The sequence below is a fragment of the Schistocerca piceifrons genome, chromosome X (genome assembly GCF_021461385.2).
Source record: "Schistocerca piceifrons isolate TAMUIC-IGC-003096 chromosome X, iqSchPice1.1, whole genome shotgun sequence".
In the NCBI taxonomy this organism is placed as follows: Eukaryota; Metazoa; Arthropoda; class Insecta; order Orthoptera; family Acrididae; genus Schistocerca; species Schistocerca piceifrons.
In genome coordinates this window covers 306,068,761-306,095,663 of record NC_060149.1, presented here as the reverse complement: position 1 = coordinate 306,095,663, position 26,903 = coordinate 306,068,761, and the positions used below count along the sequence as shown (strand labels likewise).

Sequence of the window (26,903 nt, the reverse complement as noted above, 5' to 3'; positions counted from 1 at the left end):
GGAGCAAAATCAAGCAAAAAAGTGATTGAATTCAGGCCACTGTGTTGGCTCACTTATCTTAAGCTACGGAGGATGATAGCAAACTCTGTGAAGCTTAATATACTTCCTTGTGGGAAACTGTTTTTCTAGTTAAAATTGTTTCCGCGAGGATTCCACAATTTTGTATTTACAGTACCATTCTGGGCCAAGGACACTATATGCAACATGGGAATTTAATAGCACATAAATGAAATTTGAGCTGCTTGCCACATTATTCAAGAACCAACCATATTATAAAGTGTACAGTACTGCCCATAAAAGTACAGGGCACCTATATTTGCAAGAGTGTAATTGAGGAAGTTATACTTTATTTACACCTAGCATGAAATATGTATCCTTTAAAAATACACAATAAAAACTGCTGTGTGTAATCCCTAGGATTTCATACATGAAAAAAGAAATTCAAGTCATGAGGTGTAGTCAATCGCATAACAACAGTAAAATATGCCTGAATACTGGAGCACACAATATTATTGATGTCATAGTTTGATGGTATAGTTGACAGGCAAATAAGTTGAGGCGCAATGGCAGGATTTGAATCAAACATCACATTTGGCAATTGTTTTTTTTCCCCTTTTTGTTTTATTGAGCAAATTTTTTTTACTCTATTAAGAGTACCAAAATAACAGAGTAACAGGTCACAGTTCTTAATACAATTTTTTTGGTCATCAAAGGTGCACAGCTTGTGGTTTTTCTACCACATAAAATCCTGACCAAAGGTCTTCTGCTTCAGTGGCCATCTGTGTACTGTGAGGAAATGAGTACAAGGTGAGTAATAAATATCTCAATTTCTGCCATCTCCTCCTAGCCAGCTAAGGCGATGTTCCAATATGCAGAGTCGGGTCTGGTTTCTCATATGGTCTGTTTTATCTCTAGCCATAGATTTTTAATGGGACTGAGATCTGGTGCAGGAAGAGGCCTTTCAAAAAGAGAAATCTCATTCTGTTCTGCAAACCATTGTTGCACCATAGTTGACATGTGTACTGAGGCCTGATCCTGCTGGAAACAAATTAATCCTTCAGGACATAATTTTCACACTGATTGTATCATAAAACCACCCATAATATGACTATATTGGGTAGCATCAATTAGGTTATCTACCATGAGAAGCAATCCAAATCCACAGCAACATGTCCATTCCTAAACTACCACAGGCACATAGCCACTGTGGTTGGATAATCTTATTGCATATAATTTCATATTATCATACAGGCAGTCTCTTCCTGAACTTCGTCTTGACAGTGTATCAATTGACAAATGTCATAAAGCCATTCAAAATGAACAAATCTTTTGCACTGTGCGAACTGAATAAAAGACACTTTGATGTATGCACATTTCTTTTGCCTAACAGTTGCCAGAAAAGAAACTTTTATTCTATGCAAGAAAACACATCTGTGCACAATTAGTTAATGATAAGAGTTGGATTCTGATTATAACTACATAGTGTGTTATTCTTACCTGTATTATAATGTTAGTCTGTAATTTTTGTATGAAGTAAAGATTATCTCTAGTCTTATTAAATAAGGTAAAACTGAAAAAAGGATGAGTATTAAAGCTCTCAAATGTGATGACTGTTGACCTTGATCTTTCTGAAAACTAAGGCCTTATGACCTAAACTGTGCATGGACACATTTAGAAAGACAAAACTGTTTAACTTAGTTTCAGGATGGGAATGTCATCATTTACCATATTAGTTATTATTCCCACATATTGTTGCAGCATTCTCCCGTGTTGACTGACAGTCTTAACATGGTGAGTTAAGTTTGTCAACACACCATCTGTTCTATAACTGCCAAACGCATTACACAATTCAAGATCAGATACCTGAATCACCTTCCTCTGAGTCCAGCCATTCTGTTCATGAGCCATATCTCATCATCAGCAGGCTGTTCAAGACTTCTTCATTCTTCCTGTAGAGGAAGGGATTTTGACAGTGTTGGAGGAAGGAAACAATATCAGTTCAGAATAATGAACTTGCAAACACATGACGACAAAATCCCTTCTTTGAATCATCGTGTAGTTTAAACATACTATTGTGTTTCCCATGTCAGTTAGCATGGTTCAGTACCAGATGTGGGAGGTTGCACTGTGAAGCAAACATGTGGCCATCAAGGGGAAGCTCTGTGATGACCATCAACTCTACCAATTAAAATTGGTTGGATTACACTTTGTGAGTATTCTTTCAATTACTCTCATCTGGCACCTGCCTTCCCTGTAATTAGTTATATGCAGTTGCACCACTTTAATCTGATCTATGGACACAGTCCCAGATATTAAATGAATGTAACTCTTTCCACAGATTGTTCAGCAATCAAACAATAACAGGTTTTTCCTGTTATTTATGTGCAATGTGTGACATTTGTTTTCATTGAGAGTGAACTGCCAATCCTTGTACTAAGGATTTTCTAGGAAGACAATGGCATCAAGGAGCTTATCCGAGCAATTTATATGTATTACAAAGGTTCTATAACACTCCCTTAGGACATTTCTCAAGCTACTTTTAAGTCTAATATTTTCTCTTTATTCAGAATAATTTTTGTATTCTATTTGCAAGGAATTCGTGAATCCAATCACAAAGGTATCCTTGCTTTTTGTTCTTAGGCAGCACTGGGGAACTGTATTGAATGTCTTTTGGAAGTCAAAGAAAGCAGCACCAACCTGACGACCAACACGTACTGCCTTCTGGGTTTTGTGGATGAAAAGAGTGAGCTGGGTTTCACTTGGTTATTGTTTTCGGGATCTATGTTGACTTCTACAGATACTTTTGGTTTGCAGAAAGGACATCATAAACAAGCATCAAGTGTGTTTCAAAATTCTACAGCAGACTTATGTCAGTCATATATGAGGTGTGATCAAAAAGTAACGGGAATTTTTTAATTTTGTGGGCTTCACACAACCAATTTTTATTTATCTCATCAGTACACATGTTCCTGATGGATGTTTGCATTTTCAGCTGTTTTGAATATTTAGTTTACAGGTGACAGTTCGAGAGCTTGGCAAATTTTTACTTTCGAAAAAAGATGGAACAAAGAATTTTCATTAAATTTTGCTTGAAAATGGCATAAAGTGCACCACCACATTCAGAATGTTGACTGTGGTTTTTGATGAATCTACAATGAGTAAGGCAAGAGTTTACGAGAGGTACAAACATCAAAGGGGGTTGAGAAGATATTGAAGACGATGACATCCCTGGACACCCAACCACACCAATTACCGATGACAATGTGGAACAAGTAAGGAAAAGGGTCCTGGAAAAATCACCAAATCACCATCAGAGAGGTTGCTGATGATGTCGGCATATCCTCTGGCTCATGCCAAGCAATTTTTTCAGATATTTTGGGCATGAAACAAGGAACATTAAAGTCTGTTCCAAAACTGTTGACTTTCAACAAAAAATGATGTTGAGTAGGAATCACTCAGAAATTGTTGAATGAAGTCAACAATTATCCAGAACTTCTAAAGAAGGTTATAACAGATGATGAAACATGGACATATGGATACGAAGTCGAAACCAAAGCCCAATCATCCCCAATGGAAACTGCTTGAAGAGCCAAGACTGGGGGACAGTGGTGGGGGCGGGGGGGTCTGACAAGTTTGATCACATGTGAAGGTTTTACTCACTCTTTTCTTTTATTACAATGGGATAGTGCATCAAATGTTCTTGCCGTATGATCGTATGGTCAATAAGGAGTATGACCTGGAAGTTTTGGGTTGTTTGTGTAAAGCAATCCAAAGAAAATCATCAGAATTGTGGCAAAACCAACCATTGAAATTGCACCACGATAATGCTCCCGCTCACACCTCAATGCTTGTTTGTGATTTTTTGGCAAAAAACAAAACTGTTATGTTGTCTCAGCCATGGACATGTCTCCCTGTGACTTCTTTCTATTCCTGAGGCTGAAGAGAAACATGAAAGAATGTTGTTTTGCCTCCACTGATGAGACAAAAACAGAATCGCTGAAGGAACTGAACACCACAACCTTAAGTGAGTTTCAGAAGTGCTTCCAAGATTAGAAAAGCACTGGGACAAGTGTGTTATATCTGAGGGGAATTACTCTAAAGGGGAGAAAGTTGATGTCGAATAAATAAAGGTTCTCAAAGAGAAACAAAAATTCCCATCAGTCTTTGATCACACCTCATAGGTTTATAGGTGTGTGCATCTGTCTGAAGACCCTTCTTGAAATCAAAAAATGACCTTCGTATTTTTCCAACCACCTGTGCTCCTCCACTGACTTATGACAGACTGCTGCTAGAAGAGGTGCAACTTCCTTCACATATTCTATGTATTATTGCATAACTACGCCATCAGGTTCAGTTGCCTTTCCTCTGTTAAGTGATTTTAGTAGGACTTTATATCCTGTGGGCGCTTATTTGGATTTTGGTGTTTGTACAATGACGACTGTTTGAATCACACTACCACCTTCCTCGTTGGACCATAGCTGAAAACAGAATTTAGTATTTTTGGCCTTATCTCTTTCATCCTCCTGTGCCAACATGGACACAGAGACTGGACAAATGGCTTTGATACAGTTACCGAGTTAATGAAAAACCAGAATTTCTTATTATTTTCTATCAGATGGTAGATTTTTACAATGTTGAACATTCCACACGTAGCTATCCTTTCACTCATTTTGGCTTACTTCAGATTTTGTTTTTCTGCAAGGTTTCTGCTACGTTTAACTCTGTGGTGAAGCACTCTGTACTTCCGGATAATCTTTCTAATGAGCTGTTGAGACATGGCAGGTCTTTCCCATCCCTTATGACTTTGCTTGTTACAAAGTTGTCTTGAATTTTGTGCATTTGTACTCCACAGTTGCGTTCATAAAGATGAAAGTTTGATGCTGACTGCTCGGGTTACCCGAAATCTGTTTCCTGCTGCACTTACTAGGCATAAATATGTCCACACCTTTTTAGCACTGCACTTGACACTCATTATAAGTTAAGCTACAGATGCCTAAAAACCCCTGGTTCCAGTTGTCTGACAAAAGATGTGAGCTGCAGAAAACATGCTGAAGCCAAAAACCCAATTTTTTAAGATAATATATCTTCAACAAAGCTTTTTGGTTAGGGAACATCTAAAACCTGTTCAATTTAGTCTGCTCAACTTAATCATAGATTTTACATATGTACTCTATTGCTTTCACACACACACACACACACACACACACACACACACACACACACACACAAAACATTTACTTTCTTATGCGAGTGTCCTGGCTAAATAAGACATGGTTTAATTTTTTCAGACTGACAGCACAATGTACATATTTGCATTTCATGAGTTTTAGGGAGCTGCCCCAATTTTGACAACACACAGTGTAGCTCTTAAAGGAAAAATAATAATGCATTGCTCTTCTATGAATTGACAACTGCTGTTATTAATCTGAAATCACAAAATAGGGATTTTTTTCCTTGTGTTCAACGAATACTATTATCAAAAGTATAGTGAATGTGGGAACAGGCAAATCAACACAGGGTTCCAGTACAAGACGAATTCAGATAAAACTTGAACATGAGCCAGTCATTTAAAATGCCTCTAGTAGCTTTTTAATACAACTACTTTCATCCAAAAGGATTATATACCTTACCTGCAATCACCCTCAATGACAAACTAAATGTCATACATTTGCAAGCATTCCAAATTTGTTCAGAGTGCACATTATTAGGTAATTTACTCTCTGATGCAATTGGAATTACTAAATCACATTTATTTACTGTTATAAAGCATAAATTTTATAGTCAACAAATATTAATTATGCTCTCTTCCTACCTCCCAAGTTTTTACAACAGAACATATTATTTACCAGTTAATTAAGGCAGTCACAAGCATTGTATCACTATATAGTCTCATAAACCAAATTTGTAATGACAATAGGCTAGTTCTTACCCAGTAGATATAACACCGAACAAACAAGCAATTCATTGGTGAAATAATGTAAAGCTTTCTATTACAGATAGATGGGGTGGATGATTTTCGAGATCTTTCTCATAAATTCATGAAATTCACTGAAACACTACAATTAAAGAGCAAAGTGAAAGTCATATTTTAAGAATGGTTGCCAGAAAACTCACCAGGTCTCTTACAAAGACATGCTTGAAATCAATGCAGCTCCTCATTCAACGTGATAACAACACAACTGATTCCAAAGATTTTTTAACGAAGGCATATTGAAACTGCTTTATAAATAAAACACTACAGTACAAATATATTTGTAATAGTTACATCTCACAGCTTAAGTTCCATTTCCAATTTGTGTTTAACAGTAAAAGAACTTACCGTCTCCTGAGTCAGTTGCTGAATTACTGTTTTTGCACCTTCTCCAGCTTGAATTTTAGCAACTAATTCCGCACGTTCACTTTCCTGCTTAGCACTAACTTCTTTACTTTTTTTCAAAGCGGAGCTCAGTTCTTCAATTTTGAAGTCTCTGCAAAGGGATATAATTGCAACTTCACTCGAATGCAAGACTATTAAAACCAAAAATAAAGCACCCAGGGATCTATTTTTAATCACTGCAGTAATGAAAAACTATTTGGCATCTTTAAGTAGGCAGTTCATAAGCTATGATTACATCTACATTTATTCTTCATAAAATACAGTACGACTATTACAGACAGGGCCTGTTGCAAGCAATATGAGATTGCTTTTCACTGAACAGGGGAAATACAACTTCCTTTTATGCTTCTAAATATGTCTTGCTATGACAAATTTTATCACACAATTCTCACTTAATACATGTGTCTGTAACATAATGTTCCTCAAATTCTTTGTGAACATAGGTTCCCTAAAATTTAGAAGCAGCCATTCACATGAAGCACAATTATTTCTTAAAGTTTCCCCCACTGAAATGGCACAAAGCATCTTTACTTAATAATTCCATTTTAACAAGTCTGTAAGGCCAAGTTAAGTATCTCAGCCTTGTTCCAAAGTTGTCATTGGTGCTGAATTCAAAACATATAAGAGATTTTTTTCAACTTAGATTATGCTGCACTTGCTTACACTTAGTTGAAACTTTCATCTGCTACAAGTTTTGTAGAAGTCTTGTATTATAACCCTTACAGTACAATAAAATTTAGAATTATTTTACATATTTACCAAATTATTGCTACATGTATCATCCTTACCTTGATTTCAGTTCAGCTTCCAGTGAATTATAATTCTGTTTTAACTTGGTCAATGTTGCTTTAGTTTTGTTTTCTTCTTCAACACTGCTTTTGAGTTTGACTTGTAATTCATCAAGTTCTTTATCTTTATGCTCAAGTTTTTCTTTCATCTTTTTCAGCTGTGCAATAGATTCATCAATAGACTTCTGTTTTAGCTCTATTATTTCAGAAAATGACTGATCTTTATTTTTCAGTGATTGTTTCAATTCCTCGTGTTGTTCTTGAAGCTGTAAAAAACACAGAATTAGATAATGTGGGCAATGGAAAAGTGAAGATTGTATGGATACTGATAGATTTACCATTTTCAGTTTCTGTTTCTGTTCCGATAACTCAGAATCCAAAACTGTTATTTTTTCTTTTCCAGCATCCACCTGTTGCTTGCAATTCTCAAGCTCTTTCAGTATGCTACTACATTCAGATTCTTTCAAGTTCAATTTCTTATTCAGTTCTTCAATTCTGCAAGAAATAACAAATTGTGAAGTGTAAGTACGGTACAGTGAGCAGGCTATAAACAAACTTCATCTTAAAATTAAACTACGCACTTTTTTTTATGAAGTTTTCTGATTTCCGGTATTCAAAGATTTTCAAAGACTCATGCTACAAGTGCAATGGGAACCCACATTTTTAACTTGCAGCAGCATGGATAACAATTATGTAGACGTAAGTAGGTACTACTATATCTTTATTTATAAAAGCAGTCTTTCCAAGTTCTGCAGTAAAAATAGATTTCATGGAAATCAAGACAAAAATTTATAGGAAAGCAAAATTACTGAAGACATTTCAATGTGGCATCAGTGTTCTTTAAATAGCAACATGTCACAAAAATACGAAGTAACATTTCTCTTTTCAGTTGCCAGAGATGTGAAAAATGAGATTATCACCACGATGCTAATGCTACTGGGGCAAGACTGAATCTGAAAACTTGGTAATTGTCAAAAATGGGATGTCTAGCTTTGACCATCAGTGCTATTATCATAAGATTTCACAAGTGACAGAAAAATAGGCTGCATTCATTTGCAAACGAAACTAGTGTGTAGTAAAAGTAGGAAACCATCAAACGGGCAACCTACAGTGATTAATGAACTTTAGATTCTTCTGAAGCTAAAACCTAACTGAAATAAAGCAAATACTAACAGCATTTTACAATAAGATTATTTGCATCAATTTTGGGAAGAAACTAGCAAATATAGAGAAAGTGGACATTCTCCTTATTGCTAACAGATATGTGGTGAGATTATGTCATCTTCAAGGTAGGCAGTACACTTCTAGTACCAGAGGCCACAGACCAAACTCTGCCAAACATGAGAAACATAGCTTAGGATGTAAAAAAGTGTCCAAACTTTCTATGTGGGTATATTCAAGGCAAGGTTCAACATACGACCTGGATAGTACGTACAGAAATCTTGTTCAGGCTCATGGGCATTTAACAAATGACATTTCTTAAATAAGTCCAAAGGGAAAAAGGCATTTGCTGTAGTAAAAGGGACACTGATCCAATTCAAATGTTATAGAATAGTTAAAAATACCACACACAAAGCAATGGTTATGAAACAGCTACTAAGTGTGACAAAAGAGAACCAATTTGATGATCACCAGACAAAATTTTACTAGTGCTCTTAAAGGAGCACACTGGTCACTTTGGAGTGCTGCAGATAGTAAAGAATTGGTAACAACTAGTCACATGACCCTCCACTGCTGACCTATATGGTGGCATTGAAGTGGTGTGTAAGTGACAGTCATTTGTATGGAATCAGCACAGACATATGGACTGACACAGAGACATGAAGGAATGGTAGAAACAAGCTACTGTGATTTGATGTGCCCTCGACCATACCATGAACGAAGTTGCGCAATTCGTCAGTTTATGAACATAGACTGCCCATCACACCTATAAAGTGGAGTCAAATGAAAATGAGACAGATTATTTATTATTTCAAAAGTAATTGACATATCTGTTAATAAATTTGCCCCACTGTGTGACAAGCTGGTCTGCGCCTTCATGGAAAAATGTTTGCAGTTTTCTATGGAACCACAAGTGTTCCCAGGCATGCTCTTCTTTGTATGAAGGAAACTGGAGACCATGAACAACTTTCTTCAGGACTCCAAGAATATGGGAACTACATAGGGAGAGATTGGGACAGCGTGTCGGATGTGTAAGGCCTTCCCAGCAAAACTTCTGCAGTGTATTCTAAACAATGTTGACAACATAGGTGCACATCTTCCGTACAGTCCAATCTCTTCTCACACTATTTCCATAATTTTGGAGTCCTGAAGAGAGACGTATGTGGCTGTCAATTTGATTTGGACGAAGAGTTGCATGCCAGGGTGCACCTGTGGTTCCACAGGCAACTAAAAACATTTTTCCATGAAGCCACTGACTGCTTGTCTCACAGAGGGATAAATGGATTAACAGATATGGCAATTACTTCTGAAGTAATAACCAGTTTACTTGCTTTTTTTCCCTCTGTCATTTTCATCTGACTGCTTCTTACACAAGGAATGGAGCACCACTTGCAGTCATGTAACACAGAGTAAGAACAGTAGTCATAAAAAGATCCTGTCCGACAGGGACTAAAGATGTGTCTCATGTGTTTCCAATAACAACTGGTTCCAAACCAACAGGAATTGCTGATGTTGGTGAATGAATATCCATCTCAGCCAGATTACAAGCAAAGATTGCGAATAGTAATGCTCTCAGTGGATATCTGGAGTTGGGTGCCTTGCAAAAGGTCAGTGTTCACAGTGGCACATAAAGGTGTATGTCTTCATTGGGCCATGCAACACAAAAACTGAACAGTAACTGGCTGGAGGCATGTAGCGTGGTCCAACAAGTTGCGATTTTGTCTCTTTGCAAGTGATGCAAGGTGTCAAGTGCACCGATGGCCCAGTAATGTATTTAATCTGTGGTGTGCAGAGTATGTAGATCAGGCCAGACATAGCTGTGTAATGCTTTGGAAGTGTTTTTAGTATTGTAACTTGGGCTCACTGATTCAGATTACCTTGAACATGTACAGAGATGTTTGTTTCAAAATTCTCAATTACCCCATGTTCATTTTTATTCTACATTTTTATGATGAGTACTCTATCGACATCCCATCTTCTAAGATGATGACAGGTTATGTTCACAGCGCTATACATTTGCATTCCTGGGTTTGATCAACAATAGGGCACCCTATCTTATCTCAACTGGCCCACTAAATTACTCAATTTTAATTCCTTAGAAAACGTTTGGAACAGAAGGTTACACATAGTAATCAACATCCCTACAATTTGGCAGATCTGTGGGATCTAATAATCAATCAATGGCTGGATATGCATACTTGAAAAAACTTGTGGGCACTCTTCCTTGACAAACAGAGGCCATTATCAAGGCTAGAAATGGTTTTACACAGTATTAGAGTGAGGATGACTAGCTCTTCTCTAGTGTGCTTATTCAATAGGAAGGGGAAATCTCAAATCTACCATATATTGGATGGGTATCACAAAAATATCATCTCTCATGAAAGTTTTCGAGTAGAAATTGTTCAGCTGTACTTAAGGAGGCATGTGATGCCACTGAAAGGGCCTAAGCCAATCCTGCACTCCAGTACTGTAGCAAATGAGATCTGGTTTAATGGAATAAAGCACCAAACTGTCAAAACACAATAGCTCAAAAAAGATGATGACGTTTTGGAAAAGCCAGTGCAAGAGATGTAATGTGGAACTATATGTCAAATGTTTTGCCGCTTATCACGCTAAGTAATTTGTTGTTTTTGTTTCTGATTTGCAATTTGTAGTAATTTTTAATTTGCTTCACTGAGTTCAAAAATATATAACCTTTTCATATAAATGTATATTTTGCTCTCAATAGTGCTTAGTGTTACATACAGGTATATGCATGGTGTATTATTTTAAAACTATAAAGGTAAAAATTGCTTTTTCCACTATAAATGCTTCCTTTTCAATGTAACAAACAAGATAAAAGTAATAAATGTGAAAATAATTAAAAAAATTAATTCTGTTGTTATGGGTTAACTGAAGGTCAGGACTATGAAGAAGCTGTATTTGTGTCCAACTGGAATTTGACAACTTTAAAGCTATGTCAAGTTTACAACAAGCACATGGTTGGTTTGGAAGCTATTGACACATGTACAACACTAACGGTAACAAATGTGTGTTCAATATAGGGATTTTACTACGAGCACATGGTTAGTTTCGAAGCTATCGATAAGCATACAGATCTGAATCTGACAATAACAAATATATGTTCAATATAAGGAAGGCATATGCGAATACTTGACCATATGACAACAGCAGGGACAGACATAACAAAATGCATTGTGACTATGAATTCAATTTTATCTTTCTATCTTGTGGACTAGTAACACTGTTAATACTAGGGAACTAGATAAATGGATGCAAGAAACTAATTTAATGATTATTAACAGACCTAATAACCCACCAACCTACCAAAAACACCACAACCAGTTCAGGTGTAGATGTAATGCTTGCCTCAGGAGAAGGCTTTGACGATACTACAGGAGGGGAGATAAGTCACCATAACAAAAATGTTTTTCCTTGGTGCTTGTGTTCAAAATACCACGAACAAGCAAGTAATGTGCTACCTAGCTTTCTATGCTGGTTTTATTTATTACTCTCTTCAAAATATTTTTCATCTAGACCCATTTCAGACATATGGTTGTTTCCAAATATTAGACTAAGTCCTTAAAATTACAACAGAATTACCTTTTGACTACCTTGATTTACTATGCACAGAACTTTCTGAACTACTCAAGCCAGGTCTAGTACATCCCCATGATTTTTCTACCCACATTTCTTTAAAGTAATCAGGCATACCTTGTTTCTGTAAAGTATCCCTATCCCTGTCACAAAGCACAACATTTTCAAGTCTAACACAAACTCCAATCCCTGCTTAAGGCCTTAGGCCCTTCCCATACCATCTCCCCTGAATCCATTTCATTCATCACCCCTATGACAGCCCACACACCCATCTTCTACACGCTCCCCAAAACCCAAAAACTCAAGATGCCCCATTGCGATTGGTTATTGTGCTCCCACTGAAAGACTTCTGGCTTTCATTGACTAACACCTCCAACCAACTGCCCATAATCTAGCTTGCCATGTCAAAGACACCAACCACTTACTTCACTCACTCTACACACTCTTGCCCCTTTACCACTTGGATCCCTACTTATCACTGCTGACACCACCTCCCTACACACCAACATCCCTCATACCCATGGACTTACCACTACTGAACACTGCCTTTCCCAACGTCCTTCAGACTCCAAACCCACTTCTTCATTCCTCATATACCTAACTAACTTTATCCTTACCTATGACTACTACTTATTTGAAGGGAAGGTATACAAACAAATCTGCGGAACAGCCATGCCACCCCTTTTTTATGAGCTATCTAGAGGAGACCTTCCTAGCCTTTCAGGATACCAAACTACTAGTCTGGTTCAGATTCATTGATGATATTTTCCATTATCTGGACCTAAGGCCAAGACACCCTATCTTCATTCCTTCACAACCAACACCTTCTCTCCCATCCGCTTCATGTGGTCCTCCTCGACCCAGCGTGCCACCTTCTTAGATGTTGACCACCTCCTTTCTGATGGCTCCATCTGCACTTCTGTCCACATTAAACCCACCAACCACTAACAGTACCTGCAGTTTGACAACTGTCATCCCTTTCACACCAAAAAATCCCTCCCATATAGTCTGGCCACCTGGGGATAGCATACCTGCACTGACAAAAACTCCCTTGCTCAGTATGCTGAAGGTCTCACCAAGGCCTTCACAGACAGGAACTACCCCAGAACTAGTCCACAAATGGATTCCCATGCCATTTCCCCTCACACTTCCAATCCTCCCACCATCCCCAAGAACCAGCCACAAAGGAGTGTCCCCTTCATCACCCAGTACCACCACCACCCTGGACTTGAACAACTGAACCACATCCTTTGCCAGGGCTTTGATTACCTGTCATTGTGCTCTGAAATGAGGGACATCCTATCCAAGATGCTACCCACTCCTCCTAAAAGAGTGTTCTGTCACCCACCCAACATCCGCAACATCCTAGTCCATCCCTATGCCTCTCCCAATCCCAACACCTGGCCACAAGGATCATATCCCTGTGGAGGCCCCAGTGCAAACCTGGCCAATGCACCTACCCAGAAGTTCCTATTACAGTTCTGTCACATGTTTATCCTACTCCATCAGGGGCAGGGTCACCTGTGAAAGCAACCATGTTATTTACTAGCTCTGCTGCAATCATTGTACAGCTTGTTATATTGGTATGACTATCAACCAGCTGTCCACCAGGATGAACACCCACCACCAAACTGTGGCCAAGAGCCAAGTAGACAACCCTGTGGTGCAACATGCAGCTGAACATAACACACATGATTTCAAGGGCTGCTTCTCTACCCGAGCCATCTGGATCTTTCCCACCACCATCAACTTTTCTGAACTGCACAGACAGGAGTTATCCTTGCAACACATTCTCTGCTCCTAGTATTATTCCACCCTCAACCTGCGATAACATAATGTCTGCACACCCTCCATCCAACAGTTTCCACCCCTCTGTCCTATCATTTACTCCCAAATCTCATCCTCCCAACCTGTTTATTTGCAGCCCTCCGCCAATGCATCAGCCCATCTTTCCCTGCTCCTATTCTTTTTTCCCCCAACTTCCTGCCCCACAACTTTCTGATGCAGTGCCTGTTGGTAGTCTAGTCTCTGCACACTCCACCAGACCTGTTTGTCTCCCTCCCCAACCATGATCTACTATCCCTTTCCCTTTCCGGCCCCCTCCAGATTGCTGGTTGCATCCCAGCTTTATATGAACATCATTTAATTGTGCCTGTCTGCAACTTGACATGTCTCATTTATTGTAAGTATCAATCTGTATTTTCCTACATTGTTGATATTTCTACCTGGAGTTTCAATTGTCTGACATTTTCAAAAAGGAATTTGTTCAGTAAGAAGACCAAGTCATTCTAATGTGTTTCCTCACCACAATGGGCTATTAACATATTTTCAGCTACAGTTATAATGACCAGTCTATGGAGGTTATGGCAATCAACAAGTCAGTGCTCCAGTGGTATTTTAACAATGCCAATAATAACAAACAGTGGACATTCCTTATTGTGCAAATTACTCAGACGATATCATTGTCGTTATGTGGTTTTGTTTCCCCAGTGTAGTAACATCTTTAATATTTCTTGGGTATTCAGCCAGATGGCATCACCCAAAAGGCGCAGTTCAGGGTCCTCAGTGCTGTTGTGGCTGGTGCTGGATGCAGATCTCTGCTGGTGTGGTGACAATGTGTCCTTGCCTTCTAAATTTGTCATGGAGGGAACGGATTTCCACACTGATTAGCACTGTGCTTTGATCATGCTCAAGACTGGATCCTAGGCCTCACTTATTTGAAAGATACTGTCTTTATTTATTGGTCCATCATGTAGTCATGTCTCTACTGCCTCTTTGAGAATACATTCCCAAAAGGTTTCAGTCTTCTGCAAAAACTTGGTTCATCACAATTCATGGTATGTCTACGGGAGATGCAGCGTTCTGCCACAGCAGGCTTTGTCAGTTCTACATAGTCTGTGTGGCATTTATACTCAATACATATCTCCTATACCGTCAGGATAGTCCGGCCTACATATATTCTCTTACATAAGGGATGTGGTGGATCCCAGTTTTTAGAGTCCTAGGTCACCCGTGACTGTTCCCAATAAGGATTTTTTCTTGGTTGGTGGGTGGAACACATACTTGATGTTGTGTTTCCTGAGTATTCCTCTGATGTGTTCCTCATATATGGAATAATCAACACTGTAACCCGTTTATCTTTATCTTCAGAAGGCTGCGGACTCAACTTCTTCAATCTTAAGGCATGCTGTATCTGACAGTTGCTGTAACTGTTCACATGGAACACAGCTCATAAGTTCTGCAACTCAGCTGCCAGACTATCATAGTCCAAGATTTCACATGCTCTGTGCACTACTGCGCTTAGGACACCCTCTCATTGTGAAGAGGGATGCAAGTACAAATCTGTATGTTTCAATTTACGGTAAATGCTGTGTCCTAGTGTGCCTTCTGGTATTCGCCTGACAAGCACATCTAGAAATGAAAGTTGATTGTTACCTTCTATGTTCATCATGAAACTAATGTTCTGGTGCAGTGGATTTATATGTTGCAGGAAGTCTTGAAGGTGATATCTGAGAGGTCTGATTACGAGCGTATTGTCTACATACTGAAGAAGGCATGAGGGCTTGTAGGCTGCAGATTCCACGGGTGCTTCTTCAAATGCCTCCATAAACAATTTGGCCACCATTGACGATAGTAGAAAGCCTATTGCTACTCTGTCTATTTGTTCATAGTAATTTCCATCAAACAGAAAGCAGATTGACGTAAGCATGAATTCAAGTGGCTTATTATTTCTGGCACTTTTCTTCTATGAGTCTTCGATGGTCTCTTGCAGGTACCCTCATAAAGAGGGATATCATGTCAATGGTCATAATAACGTATTTTTGGCCCAGTCATAAGTTCTGGAGCTGCTGGATTAAATGCAACGAATTTCATATGTGGTGCTGGCATTTGTCCACAAAAAGGCTTAGTTAGCACTGCTGTCACATGTTTAGCTAATTTATATGTTGGTTCGCTAATGATGCTAACAATTGCATGGAAAGGCATTCCTTCCTTGGGGAGTTTAGGTGGTCTATAAAATCTAACTGGCTCACTGGTGAAGTTTCTTGTAGAGAAATCTTGACTATTTCTTCGGTACTCTGCGGGGTAGGTCAGATGGTTCAGCAAGTTGACTTCTTGCAATGTTCAGGCATTCCTGAAGACTAATATCTGCTGGGTGCCGCATTTATACCCTCCCCCTCTCCTTTGTAGCCTCCAGGCAGCCACCTCTGGGTGTAAATCTGGTGCAGTGGTGGAGGAAGCACGACATTGGAAGTCAATACAGGGTTGTCAGTAGCACTGTGGCTGGTGCTGGAAACAAATTTCTACTGGCAAAGTGACAATGCATCCTCGTCTTCTTCAGTTGTAAAAATGGGAGTGGATTTCCATGCAGACTGCAGCTGGGCTTTGATCATAGTCAAGGCTAAGTCACAGGCTTTGCTTAATTGAAAGCTGCTGTCTATGTATTAGTCTGCCATGTGGTTATGTTGCAACAGTCCTAGCCTTCTGGGATTGTATTCTCAAAGAGGGAGTAGAGATACCTGAAAGGGAGAATGAGTAAATGAGTGATTTCTTATCACGTATCCCACAAAGATTACAGCAGCTCAGAAACTGACTGCAAAATGGGTTGACAGGTTTTTTTGGCAGGAGGCATCCAACCAGAGTTAATAACTTATCAGTATTATGAAGAAATTGGTCTGTGATGGTGCCATTGGATGCATTATGTGGGTTGATCCTGTATTATAGAAGAGACTGACATAAGCCAAATGAACAGATGGAACTGGCAATCACGGATGGATCAAAAGTTTCTGGAACCTTGACTTCATTACTAGGATGTGTGCTGTGATGGGGTATTGAGTGTTCAACTCTGTACTGAATTCCTTACCTATATTTTGTGGATGAACTTTGCTTTCAATCACAGAAACAAGTGGTAACCTTTCTGATCATGTTATGAGCTAGCACGCACTGACCAGTGCTTAGCATTCATTTGTATGTGTGAACTATTCTGTGCCAATAAATGCTGCAGGCAGCAATAAACGCTGCAAAGCACCAAGATCAGCAAGTAAATTTACAAATTTATCGCTAAGGTTCATACTCAGTTCCTTCCAGCAGCTGCCAGAAAATCATTGAAACTGAAATTTAAAAAAATCCAATATGGAAAAATCCTCTAAAACTGAATGTCTTAGTCAGGTTACAAGTTAGATGTAATGTACTTGGCTCAGGCTTTGGCAATTCTGTCACAATATCAATTGTAATGCCTTAAACCAGAGTATTTTGCAGGAGTCTCTACAATGCCTCTAAAATAAGACTTTGGGGGGAGGGGGGGATGCTCAAGTCTGTTCAGTATAGATAAAAGAGAGAGAGAGAGAGAGAGAGAGAGAGAGAGAGAGAGAGAGAGAGAGTGAGAGAGAGAGAGAGAGAGAGAGAGTGTGGGGGGGACCCCTAACATATTGAAAATTTTTCTGACAGCTGCTAGAACAATAGTTCCAAATGCTCCCATTAGGTGCCTCCACTAGATGCCATTTTGTATCAGTTGCCCTAGCAGTACCGAGTTGGAAATATTAGTGTTCTCAGAGTAACTGCTTTCATAAGCACTGTTTCATGTGTTCGGTGATTTTTCAGTGGCAGACATTAAATATCAACAACATAGCACCAGGTTCACACCAAATGAATTTGCAATTGCGAACACGAACTACCATCAGCTGTAGAATGCAAAGACGACAATGGCAATTTATGCCAGGCTGGGACTCGAATCCGGATTTCCCGCCTATTGCAAGTGGTTGCCTTACCATCTGACCATGAGTCGTGCACCGATGGTCACATGGTAAGGTGACCACTCGTGATAAGCGGGGAATCTGGGTTTGAGTCCCGGTCCAGTACAAATTTTCATTGTCGTCATACCATTCTACAGTTGATGGTAGTCCATATTCGCAATTCCAAATTCATTTGATGTGTTTCGTAATGGCTGTGGTTGCCACAGTGCCTCTTCCTTTGGACATGCATCATAATCAGAATAACACAGGCACTGCAACGTTAACATCAGGTTCTGTTTCCTCTTAGGAAAATCACCAGCAGACACTATTGCAATGATTTGGATGACTTATGGGGAGGAATCCTTGAGCCATGCAAGGGTTTATGAGTAGTTTTCTCATTTTAAAGGTGATAAAATGTCAGTTGGAGGTAAATCACAACCTGGATGTCCCTTGACTTCCAAAACAGATGAAAACATTGAAAAAATCCATGTTGTTACGTTTGATCACTGTAGAACAACTGATGAATTGTTGGCAAGGACTGGAACACTGTGGATTTCATGCCAAAGAATTTTTAGTAAAGATCTACAGACAAAATGTGTTGGAGCAAACTTCATTCTGCATGGCCTTTCTGACGACCACAGAGTCAATCTTTTGCACATGTGCCAGGAACTGAAAGAACAGTCAGAAATTGATTCATATTTTGACGCAAAAGTCATCATGGACGACAAATTGTGGTGTTAGGGATAAGATCCAGAAATCAAGCAGCAACCCAGCCAGTGGAAAGCACCTTTATCATTAATAAAGCAGTCTGCCCCTGGTATCTGAGTGGTTAGTGTGACGGAATGTCATACCTAACGACCCAGGTTCGATTCCCGGCTGGGTCGGAGATTTTCTCCACTCAGGGACTGAGTGGTGTGTTGTTGGTATCATCATCATTTCATCCCCATTGACACGCAAGTTGCCGAACTGGCGTCAACTCGAAAGACTTGCACCAGGCGAACGGTCTACCCAATGGGCATTTCCATTAATAAAGCAAGGCAGGTGAGATCTCATATGAAGACAATGTTGGTTTTTTTTTTCTGTCCACAATGAAATTGTTCCCCAGGGTACTATAGTTAACCAACATTACTACCCTGAAATGCTAAAATGATTATGTGAAGCCATGAGAAATAAACGACTTGCGTTGTGGCAATCAGACAGCATTGTGGCAATCAGACACCTCTCCTGCATACAGAGCATAGAGCGTATGGCAGTTTTCGGCCAAAAACCAAATGACAATGGTTTCTCACCCACCTAACTCACCAGATCTAGCTCCTCTCTCACTTTTTTCTATCCCAAAGAATGTAAAGAAACCTGAAAGGGAAGTGTTTTGGAGATAAACATGGGCACAAGTGTATTATATCTGTTGGACACTATTTTGAAGGTGTTCAAGTTTTGAAAATAGTCCATCAAATAGCTGATTTGTTTTAAAAAAATAATTATTATTTTTGGGCCCCAAAAATAGTGTTTTTTTTTTTTTTTTTTTTTTTTTTTAGGGTCATGTACCTGACAGAATATTTACAAAACTTAAAACACCCCCAAATTGTGTCCAACAGATAGCATATATAATGGAGACAATCATTTACAATCAAGTCATTGAAGTGTAGTGAAATAATAAGAGTTGCACTAGGTGGTCGAAGTCCCCAAAGGGAATTACCAGTCAAATATGCCACACTCACATCCCATTTCCTATATTGAGAGACAGTGGGGGAGGCTACAATTATTGGCCCAGATCCCAAAGTGACTGTATTAAGATGTCTGGAATATATTAGTGTGACTTTAAAGGGAGATTCATTCAAGTTTGTTAAACAGTAAAATCAAATTAACTAGAAATTGAACCTGCACACATAATCATCACTAGTGCCTGTAAGTATATACTAAAACTTTTAGTTGCGCCATTGTGAAAGCTACCAGACACATCTGCTGAAGTAACTGAAAGATTCTTCAACAATGTAAATTTACTAGTAAATACACCGAAGTGCCAAAGAAACTGCTATAAGCATGCATATTCGGATACAGAGATATGTAAACAAGCAGAATATGGTGCTGTGGCTGGCAAAGCTTATATAAGACAAAACGTGTCTGGCGCTGTTGTTAGATCAATTACTACTGCTAAAATGGCAAGTTATCAAGATTTAAGTGAGTTTGAATGCGGTTTTATAGTTAACGCACGAGCAATGGGACACAGCACCTACGAGGTAGTGATGAAGTGGGAATTTTCCCATCTGACCATTTCATGAGTGTAGCATGAATATCAAGAAATCTGGTAAAGCAACACATCTCCGACATTGCTGCAGCTGGAAAAAGATCCTGCAAGAATGGGATCAACGATGACTGAAGAGAATCATTCAGCATGACATAAGTGCAATCCTTCTGCAAATTGCTCCAGATTTCAATGCTGGGCCATCAACAAGTGTAAGCGTGTGAATCATTCAATGAAACATCATCTATATGAGATTTCGGAGCCGAAGGCCCACTCGTATACTCTTGATGAACGCACAACACAAAGCTTTACGTCTCGCCTGGGCCCGTCAACACCGACATTGAACTGTTGATGACTGGAAACACATTGCCTAGTTGGACGAGTCTCGTTTCAAATTGTATCGAGTGAATGGACATGTATGGGTAGGGAGACAAGCTCATGAATCCATGGACCCTGCATGTCAGCAGAGGACTGTTCAAGCTGATGGAGGCTCTGTAATGGTTTGGGATGTGTGCAGTTGGAGTGATATGGGACCCCTGATATATCTAGATATGACTCTCACGGGTGACATGTACATAAGCATCCTGTCTGATCACCTGCAGCCACTCATGTCCACTGTGCATTCCAATGAACTTGGGCTACTCCAGCAGGACAACGTGACACCCCACAAGTCAAGAATTGCAACAGAGTGGCTTGAGGAACACTCTTTTGAGTTCAAACCCTTCTGCTCACCACCAAACTCCGCAGACATGAACATTATCGAGCATATCTGGGATGCCTTGCAACATGCTGTTCTGAAGAGATCTCCAGCCCATCGTACTCTTACGGATTTATGGACAGCCCTCCAGGATTTGTGGTTTTGATTCCCTACAGCACTATTTCAGACATTAGTCAAGTCCATGCCACGTCATGTTGCAGCACTCCTGTGTCCTTGCAGGGCACCTACACAATATTAGGCAGGTGTACCAGTTTCTTTGGCTCCTCAGTGTACTTTCTGCTTGTATGCAGTAATAAATCAAGGAGTGCTTAATAATTCAACAACAGATTAAAATAATCTTATAAATGACATTCAAAACTGATCCATCTGTACACCACCACATACAACTGACTCTCTTTGAAGGTGTTCGTACCGAGATGAAGGTCAATTATGATGATGATTGTTAAAATAACCATTAACAGGATTGAAAGAGATACAATATCAAATACTAATGACTGAATAAAATGTTCTCAGGCTTCTATCCGCATCCAGCAGTTAAAACACCATGAGCCTGTAACTATCTTGGCCATTGTCAAGCGAAATCACTGATGATGGGTTGCTGGTAAGCCCTTTGTGTTTTCTAGCTGCTGGCTGTGATGTACTGGTACTCACAGAATCACAATAGATGGGAATATGTTGACTATGCGATAAATCAATGCGCCCACTTCAGCCTTGTGATTGCTGGATCCTACACCACTTTGAGTTGCAGGCCACAGAATTTATTAATGGTGTTACCAGTGATATTGTAATTCAGTCCCTTCTTTACTTACACATTCCCAGTGTTAGCTCTGGCAGAGATTTTGTCAAATTTGATCTAATGACTGCATTCTAGACCACACTCAATTAGTGAGGATTTTTTGGGTGGTATCGTAGGCATGCTCCTTCCTCAGTTTGCACTATTTATGTGATTTAAGATTGGTCACACTCGCAATGTGTCTTGTTGGCCCCAGGTGTTCTCATACCTGCCGCATCTTTAAAAAAGTGCCTGTCTGAGCAGGTGGTGATGGCATGCAAGTAGAGATCAGTGTCCGTACATTTTCTGTAGATGCTGTGGCCAACACGTACATTTCGATTGCAGTGGATGAGGACACTCAAGAATGACAATGCATAGACTTTTTCTACTTCCATAGTGAACATGCCAAATGATGAATGTGTATCGCCCTTTCTCAGATCTTTGTATGCTGCAACGAAACATATGCCTTGGCCACCACATCTGCAGAACAGCAATGTGCACTGATCTGTACTTGCATGTCATCAGCCATCATCACCCAGCACAGAAGTGCACTGTGTTACATATATTGGTATATCATGCAAGATCATCATCAGATGCCTATGAGCTGAGACATGTATGCAAGGCCTTCAGGAACAAGGGCACAATGATCAACAAATAAATGAAGTGATCTCCAGCAAGGATTGCAAAATGACCACCAATGAGGAACAGTAAAGAAAATTTGGCTCCATGTTGGGAAAGATAAGCCACCTGCCACGAAGAGACAAAACTGAAGAAATATTGAGAGTTGTGTCAAATACCTGGGAATTACTGAGACTAAAAGATGTGGCAGGGTAGGAACATCTAGAGTCTACAAGGCAACTTGTGAGTGTGCCCAATCTTATGTTGGAGAAACAGTGTACACTGTAGAACAAAGCAGAAGGTTTTATCACCTACACTACACAAAAAAAATCTGCTTTACCTAAGCATACTGTAGAAAATGGTCACTGTGTCCAGTTTTATGGAATCTCTGTTGTTGCTTGCACTAACGGCTTCTGGGACTGTGTAATTAAAGATGCCACTGAACTGAAAATCACTGACAACACCCTTAATGGAAACTGTGGCCTGCAGCTCAGGGCGGCATGAGATCTTGTGATAATAGGGCCAAAGTAGGTCCACGGTACTTAGTGTCAACTTATACCCACATATATCCGTGAGCACCAGTGATGTCACAGCTGACAGCAGTCCATCAGCAGTCATTTCACTTGGCAACAATCAGGGACAGCTTAGTTGAAATCATGAGATATGTTAACTACTCGACATGGCTGGGAGCCCAAGAACATTTTATTCAATGTTAATGCCATGAGACTCTGCATCTTGACATCTAGTATAAAAGACTCTTTGTTAAGTACAGCACACAAGCAGCTGATAATGTCGTATGCGGGCCAATCAAAGTTTCATGAGAACACAGTTTTTCGCAGCAACTGTCTTGGATAAATGTTTTATGGATTTCTTGCAGCATCAAATCTGTATGTTAACTCAAGCTGTCAACAACTTCATTTGCATCATCGTCAGGCATTGTCTGTCGTCCCTGTGGTATGTTATTTAGCTGGCCGAATTGTGTTATGGATATGTCATGAAGTCACTCAACTTCCAGATGCTGCCGAAGATTATATCAAGTTGTATGATGGAAGACATTAGTAGCAATTTTGGTTCTGTTAGACTGTAGTTAACTCAGCTTATTTCTCTGTTATCTTTCGGTATCAAACATTCATTTCCGTGCACAACTAAGGGTGTAGCTATTATCCCACTTAAAGTTGTCCCACATTCTCATCTTAATGGCTTTTTTCAGGATAAGACTCCCAGTAGGTAGATACATGGTATTAGTGTTTCGTCGCACATAACTGGATGTTCATTTATAAGGCTGTGGAAGGTAACAGCAGATTTAACAAAAAAACATGTAATTTAGTGTAGGGTTGAGATTTTGGGAGCTTTCTTAAATCGTATCTATTAACTGACCAATGTAATTCCTATCGCATTTTTATAAATTCAGTAAGAAATATGTTAAACTCACTTGTGGGACAGATTCTGAGGATACGGTTGGTTAGTTCCAATGGAACAGCCAATAGTGTCCCCCTATTTGGACCACTCAGTATACACTGGGGTGACAAAAGTCATGGAATGCCTCCTAATAGTATGTCGGACCTCCTTTTGCCCGGTAAAGTGCAGCAACTCAACATAGCATGGAGAGTTAATTTAGACGCGGAACAGCTGCTTCGACCAGGTGTGGGGTCTCATATCAGTGTAGTTCCTGTTGACTATCAGTAGGTGGGACTATACTAACCTCGGCCTTCACCTCAGCAGGGAAGGGAAGGGAAGGGAAGGGAAGGGAAGGGAAGGGAAGGGAAGGGAAGGGAAGGGAAGGGAAGGGAAGGGAAGGGAAAACTGTGTGGGCTAATAGAAAATAACTTATTTGGGGGTGTGGGGGGGGGGGGGGGGGCGGCGGCATTATGACATGCGGTGAAGTACCAGTGGTTACAAGTGACAGAACAGCAGGTTTTTTTTTCTTTTTTTTTCTTTTTTTTTTAAAAAAAGGGTGGGAAGGGCAGAGACAAAAGATTTTCAGAGATAGATTGAAAATTACACTAACATTGATAAAACAGGCAGTCAGAAAGCAAATTTTAATGTACACAATTCATGCAAACAGCCACTAATTGAAAGTGACAGAAGAATTGGGTTTATCCAGTTGTAATTCAGCCAGTGCACAAAATCAGTTATCCTTACTGCATCAGAATATCCGGGGACTGAGGGGTAAGCTTAATGAGTTGCTTATTTGTGCTGAAGAATTAGGGTTGATCAAACCAGTTGATATAATCTGCCCCTCTGAACATCATGCGACCACTGGTATAGATATCTTAAATTTCACAAGATTTAAGTTAGCCTCTTACTTCTGTAGACAAAATATGGAGAAAGGAAGAGTTGACAAATCTGTCAGAAACTGTTTTAATTTCAAGAGTAGTGATATTAATAAATTTTGCTCAGAGCAGCACTTAGAAGCTTGTGCAAAAGTAGTAGTATTTCATAATAAGTCCTTTATAATAGTAACTATATGCAGAAATCCTTCAGCAAACTTTAATTTCTTCATAAAAAATCTGGAAGCTCTGTTGTCCCATCTCACAGAAACAAAAACACGAAATAATGGTTTGTTGTGGTGATTTTAATGTGGATTTATTGAAAAGCTCTGTCAGTGAACTTTAGTGAACTATTATTGCAAGCAATAACATTGTCATTCAATTCCTACATGAACTTTGCAAGTAGGGCATGACAATGTTTCAACTGCTACTGATAATATCTTTTTAGACAAATCTTGGGAAAAAAAGTCATATAACAAAACTAACAGTAAATGGGATATCTGATCATGACATGCACCATCCTATGTTAAATGTTGAAACTTGTCAGGGTATAAACTCACTTGTATCTGAGTACAGAAGGGTAATGTTTTTGTTGTGGTCTTCAGTCCTGAGACTGGTTTGATGCAGCTCTCCATGCTACTCTATCCTGTGCAAGCTTCTTCATCTCCCAGTACCTAATGCAACCTACATCCTTCTGAATCAGTTTAGTGTATTCATTTCTTGGTCTCCCTCTACGATTTTTACCCTCCACGCTGCCCTCCAGTACTAAATTGGTGATCCCTTCTTCTAGTCAAGTTGTGCCACAAACTTCACTTCTCCCCAATCCTATTCAATACTTCCTAATTAGTTATACGATCTACCCATCTAATCTTCAGCATTTTTCTGTAGCACCACATTTCGAAAGCTTCTATTCTCTTCTTGTCCAAACTAGTTATCGTCCATGTTTCACTTCCATACATGGCTACGCTCCATACACATATTTTCAGAAACGACTGCCTGACACTTAAATCTATACTGGATGTTAACAAATTTCTCTTCTCCAGAAATGCTTTCCTTGCCATTGCCAGTCTACATTTGATATCCTCTCTACTTCGACCATCATCAGTTATTTTGCTCCCCAAATAGCAAACCTCCTTTACTACTTTAAGTGTCTCATTTCCTAATCTAATTCCCTCAGCATCACCCGACTTAATTCCAATACATTCCATTATCCTTGTTTTGCTTTTGTTGATGTTCATCTTATACCCTCCTTTCAAGACACTGTCCACTCCGTTCAACTGCTCTTCCAAGTCCTTTGCTGTCTCTGACAGAATTACAATGTCATCGGCGAACCTCAAAGTTTTCATTTCTCCTCCATGAATTTTAATACCTACTCTGAATTTTTCTTTTGTTTCCTTCACTGCTTGCTCAATATACATACTGAATAACATCGGGGATAGGCTACAACCCTGTCTCACTCCCTTCCCAACCACTGCTTCCCTTTCATGTCCCTCGGCCCTTATAACTGCCATCTGGTTTCTGTACAAATTGTAAATAGCCTTTCGCTCCCTGTATTTTACCCCTGCCACCTTCAGAATTTGAAAGAGAGTATTCCAGTTAACGTTGTCAAAAGCTTTCTCTAAGTCTACAAATGCTAGAAACGTAGGTTTGCCTTTCCTTAATCTAGCTTCTAAGATAAGTCGTAGGGTCAGTATTGCCTCACATGTTCCAATATTTCTACGGAATCCAAACTGATCTTCCCCGAGGTCGGCTTCTACCAGTTTTTCCAAACATCAGTAAAGAATTCGCGTTAGTATTTTGCATCCGTGACTTATTAAACTGATAGTTTGGTAATTTTCACATCTGTCAGCACCTGCTTTCTTTGGGATTGGAATTATTATGTTCTTCTTGAAGTCTGAGGGTATTTTGCCTGTCTCATACATGTTGCTCACCAGATGGTAGAGTTTTGTCAGCAATGGCTCTCCCAAGGCTGTCAGAAGTTCTAATGGAATGTTGTCTACTCCCGGGACCTCATTTCGACACAGGTCTTTCAGTGCTCTGTCAAACTCTTCACGCAGTATCGTATCTCCAATTTCATCTTCATCTACATCCTCTTCCATTTCCATAAAATTGTTCTCAAGTACATTGCCCTTGTATAGACTATCTACATACTCATTCCACCTTTCTGTTTTCCCTTCTTTGCTTAGAACTGGGTTTCCATCTGAGCTCTTGATATTCATACAAGTGGTTCTCTTTTCTCCAAAGGTCTCTTTAATTTTCCTGTAGGCAGTATATATCTTACCCCCTAGTGAGAAAAGCCTCTACATCCTTACTTTTGTCCTCTAGCCATCCCTGCTTAGCCACTTTGCACTTCCTGTTGATCTCATTTTTGAGACGTTTGTATTCCTTTCTGCCTGCTTCATTTAATGCATTTTTATATTTTTTCCTTTCATCAATTAAATTCAATATTTCTTCTGTTACCCACGGATTTCTACTAGCCCTAATTTCTACTTTACCTACTAGATCCTCTGCTGCCTTCACTATTTCATCCCTCAAATCTACCCATTCTTCTTCTACTGTATTTCTTTCCCCTATTACTGTTAATTGTTCCCTTATGCTCTCCCTGAAACTCTGTACAACCTCTGGTTCTTTC

At 39.5% G+C, this 26,903-nt stretch overlaps 1 protein-coding gene across 1 annotated transcript in view; it reads right to left on the bottom strand.

Annotated features, from left to right (window-relative positions):
- Positions 1 to 26,903, bottom strand: part of LOC124721846 (early endosome antigen 1-like) — a 206,412-nt gene that overhangs the window by 45,510 nt on the left and 133,999 nt on the right. The window contains exons 7-9 of the mRNA XM_047246977.1: positions 7,503 to 7,659; positions 7,165 to 7,430; positions 6,320 to 6,467 (exon numbers count right to left, since the gene is read on the bottom strand). Coding sequence (XP_047102933.1) covers positions 6,320 to 6,467; positions 7,165 to 7,430; positions 7,503 to 7,659 — 571 coding nt within the window. The remainder of the gene's footprint in view (positions 1 to 6,319; positions 6,468 to 7,164; positions 7,431 to 7,502; positions 7,660 to 26,903) is intronic.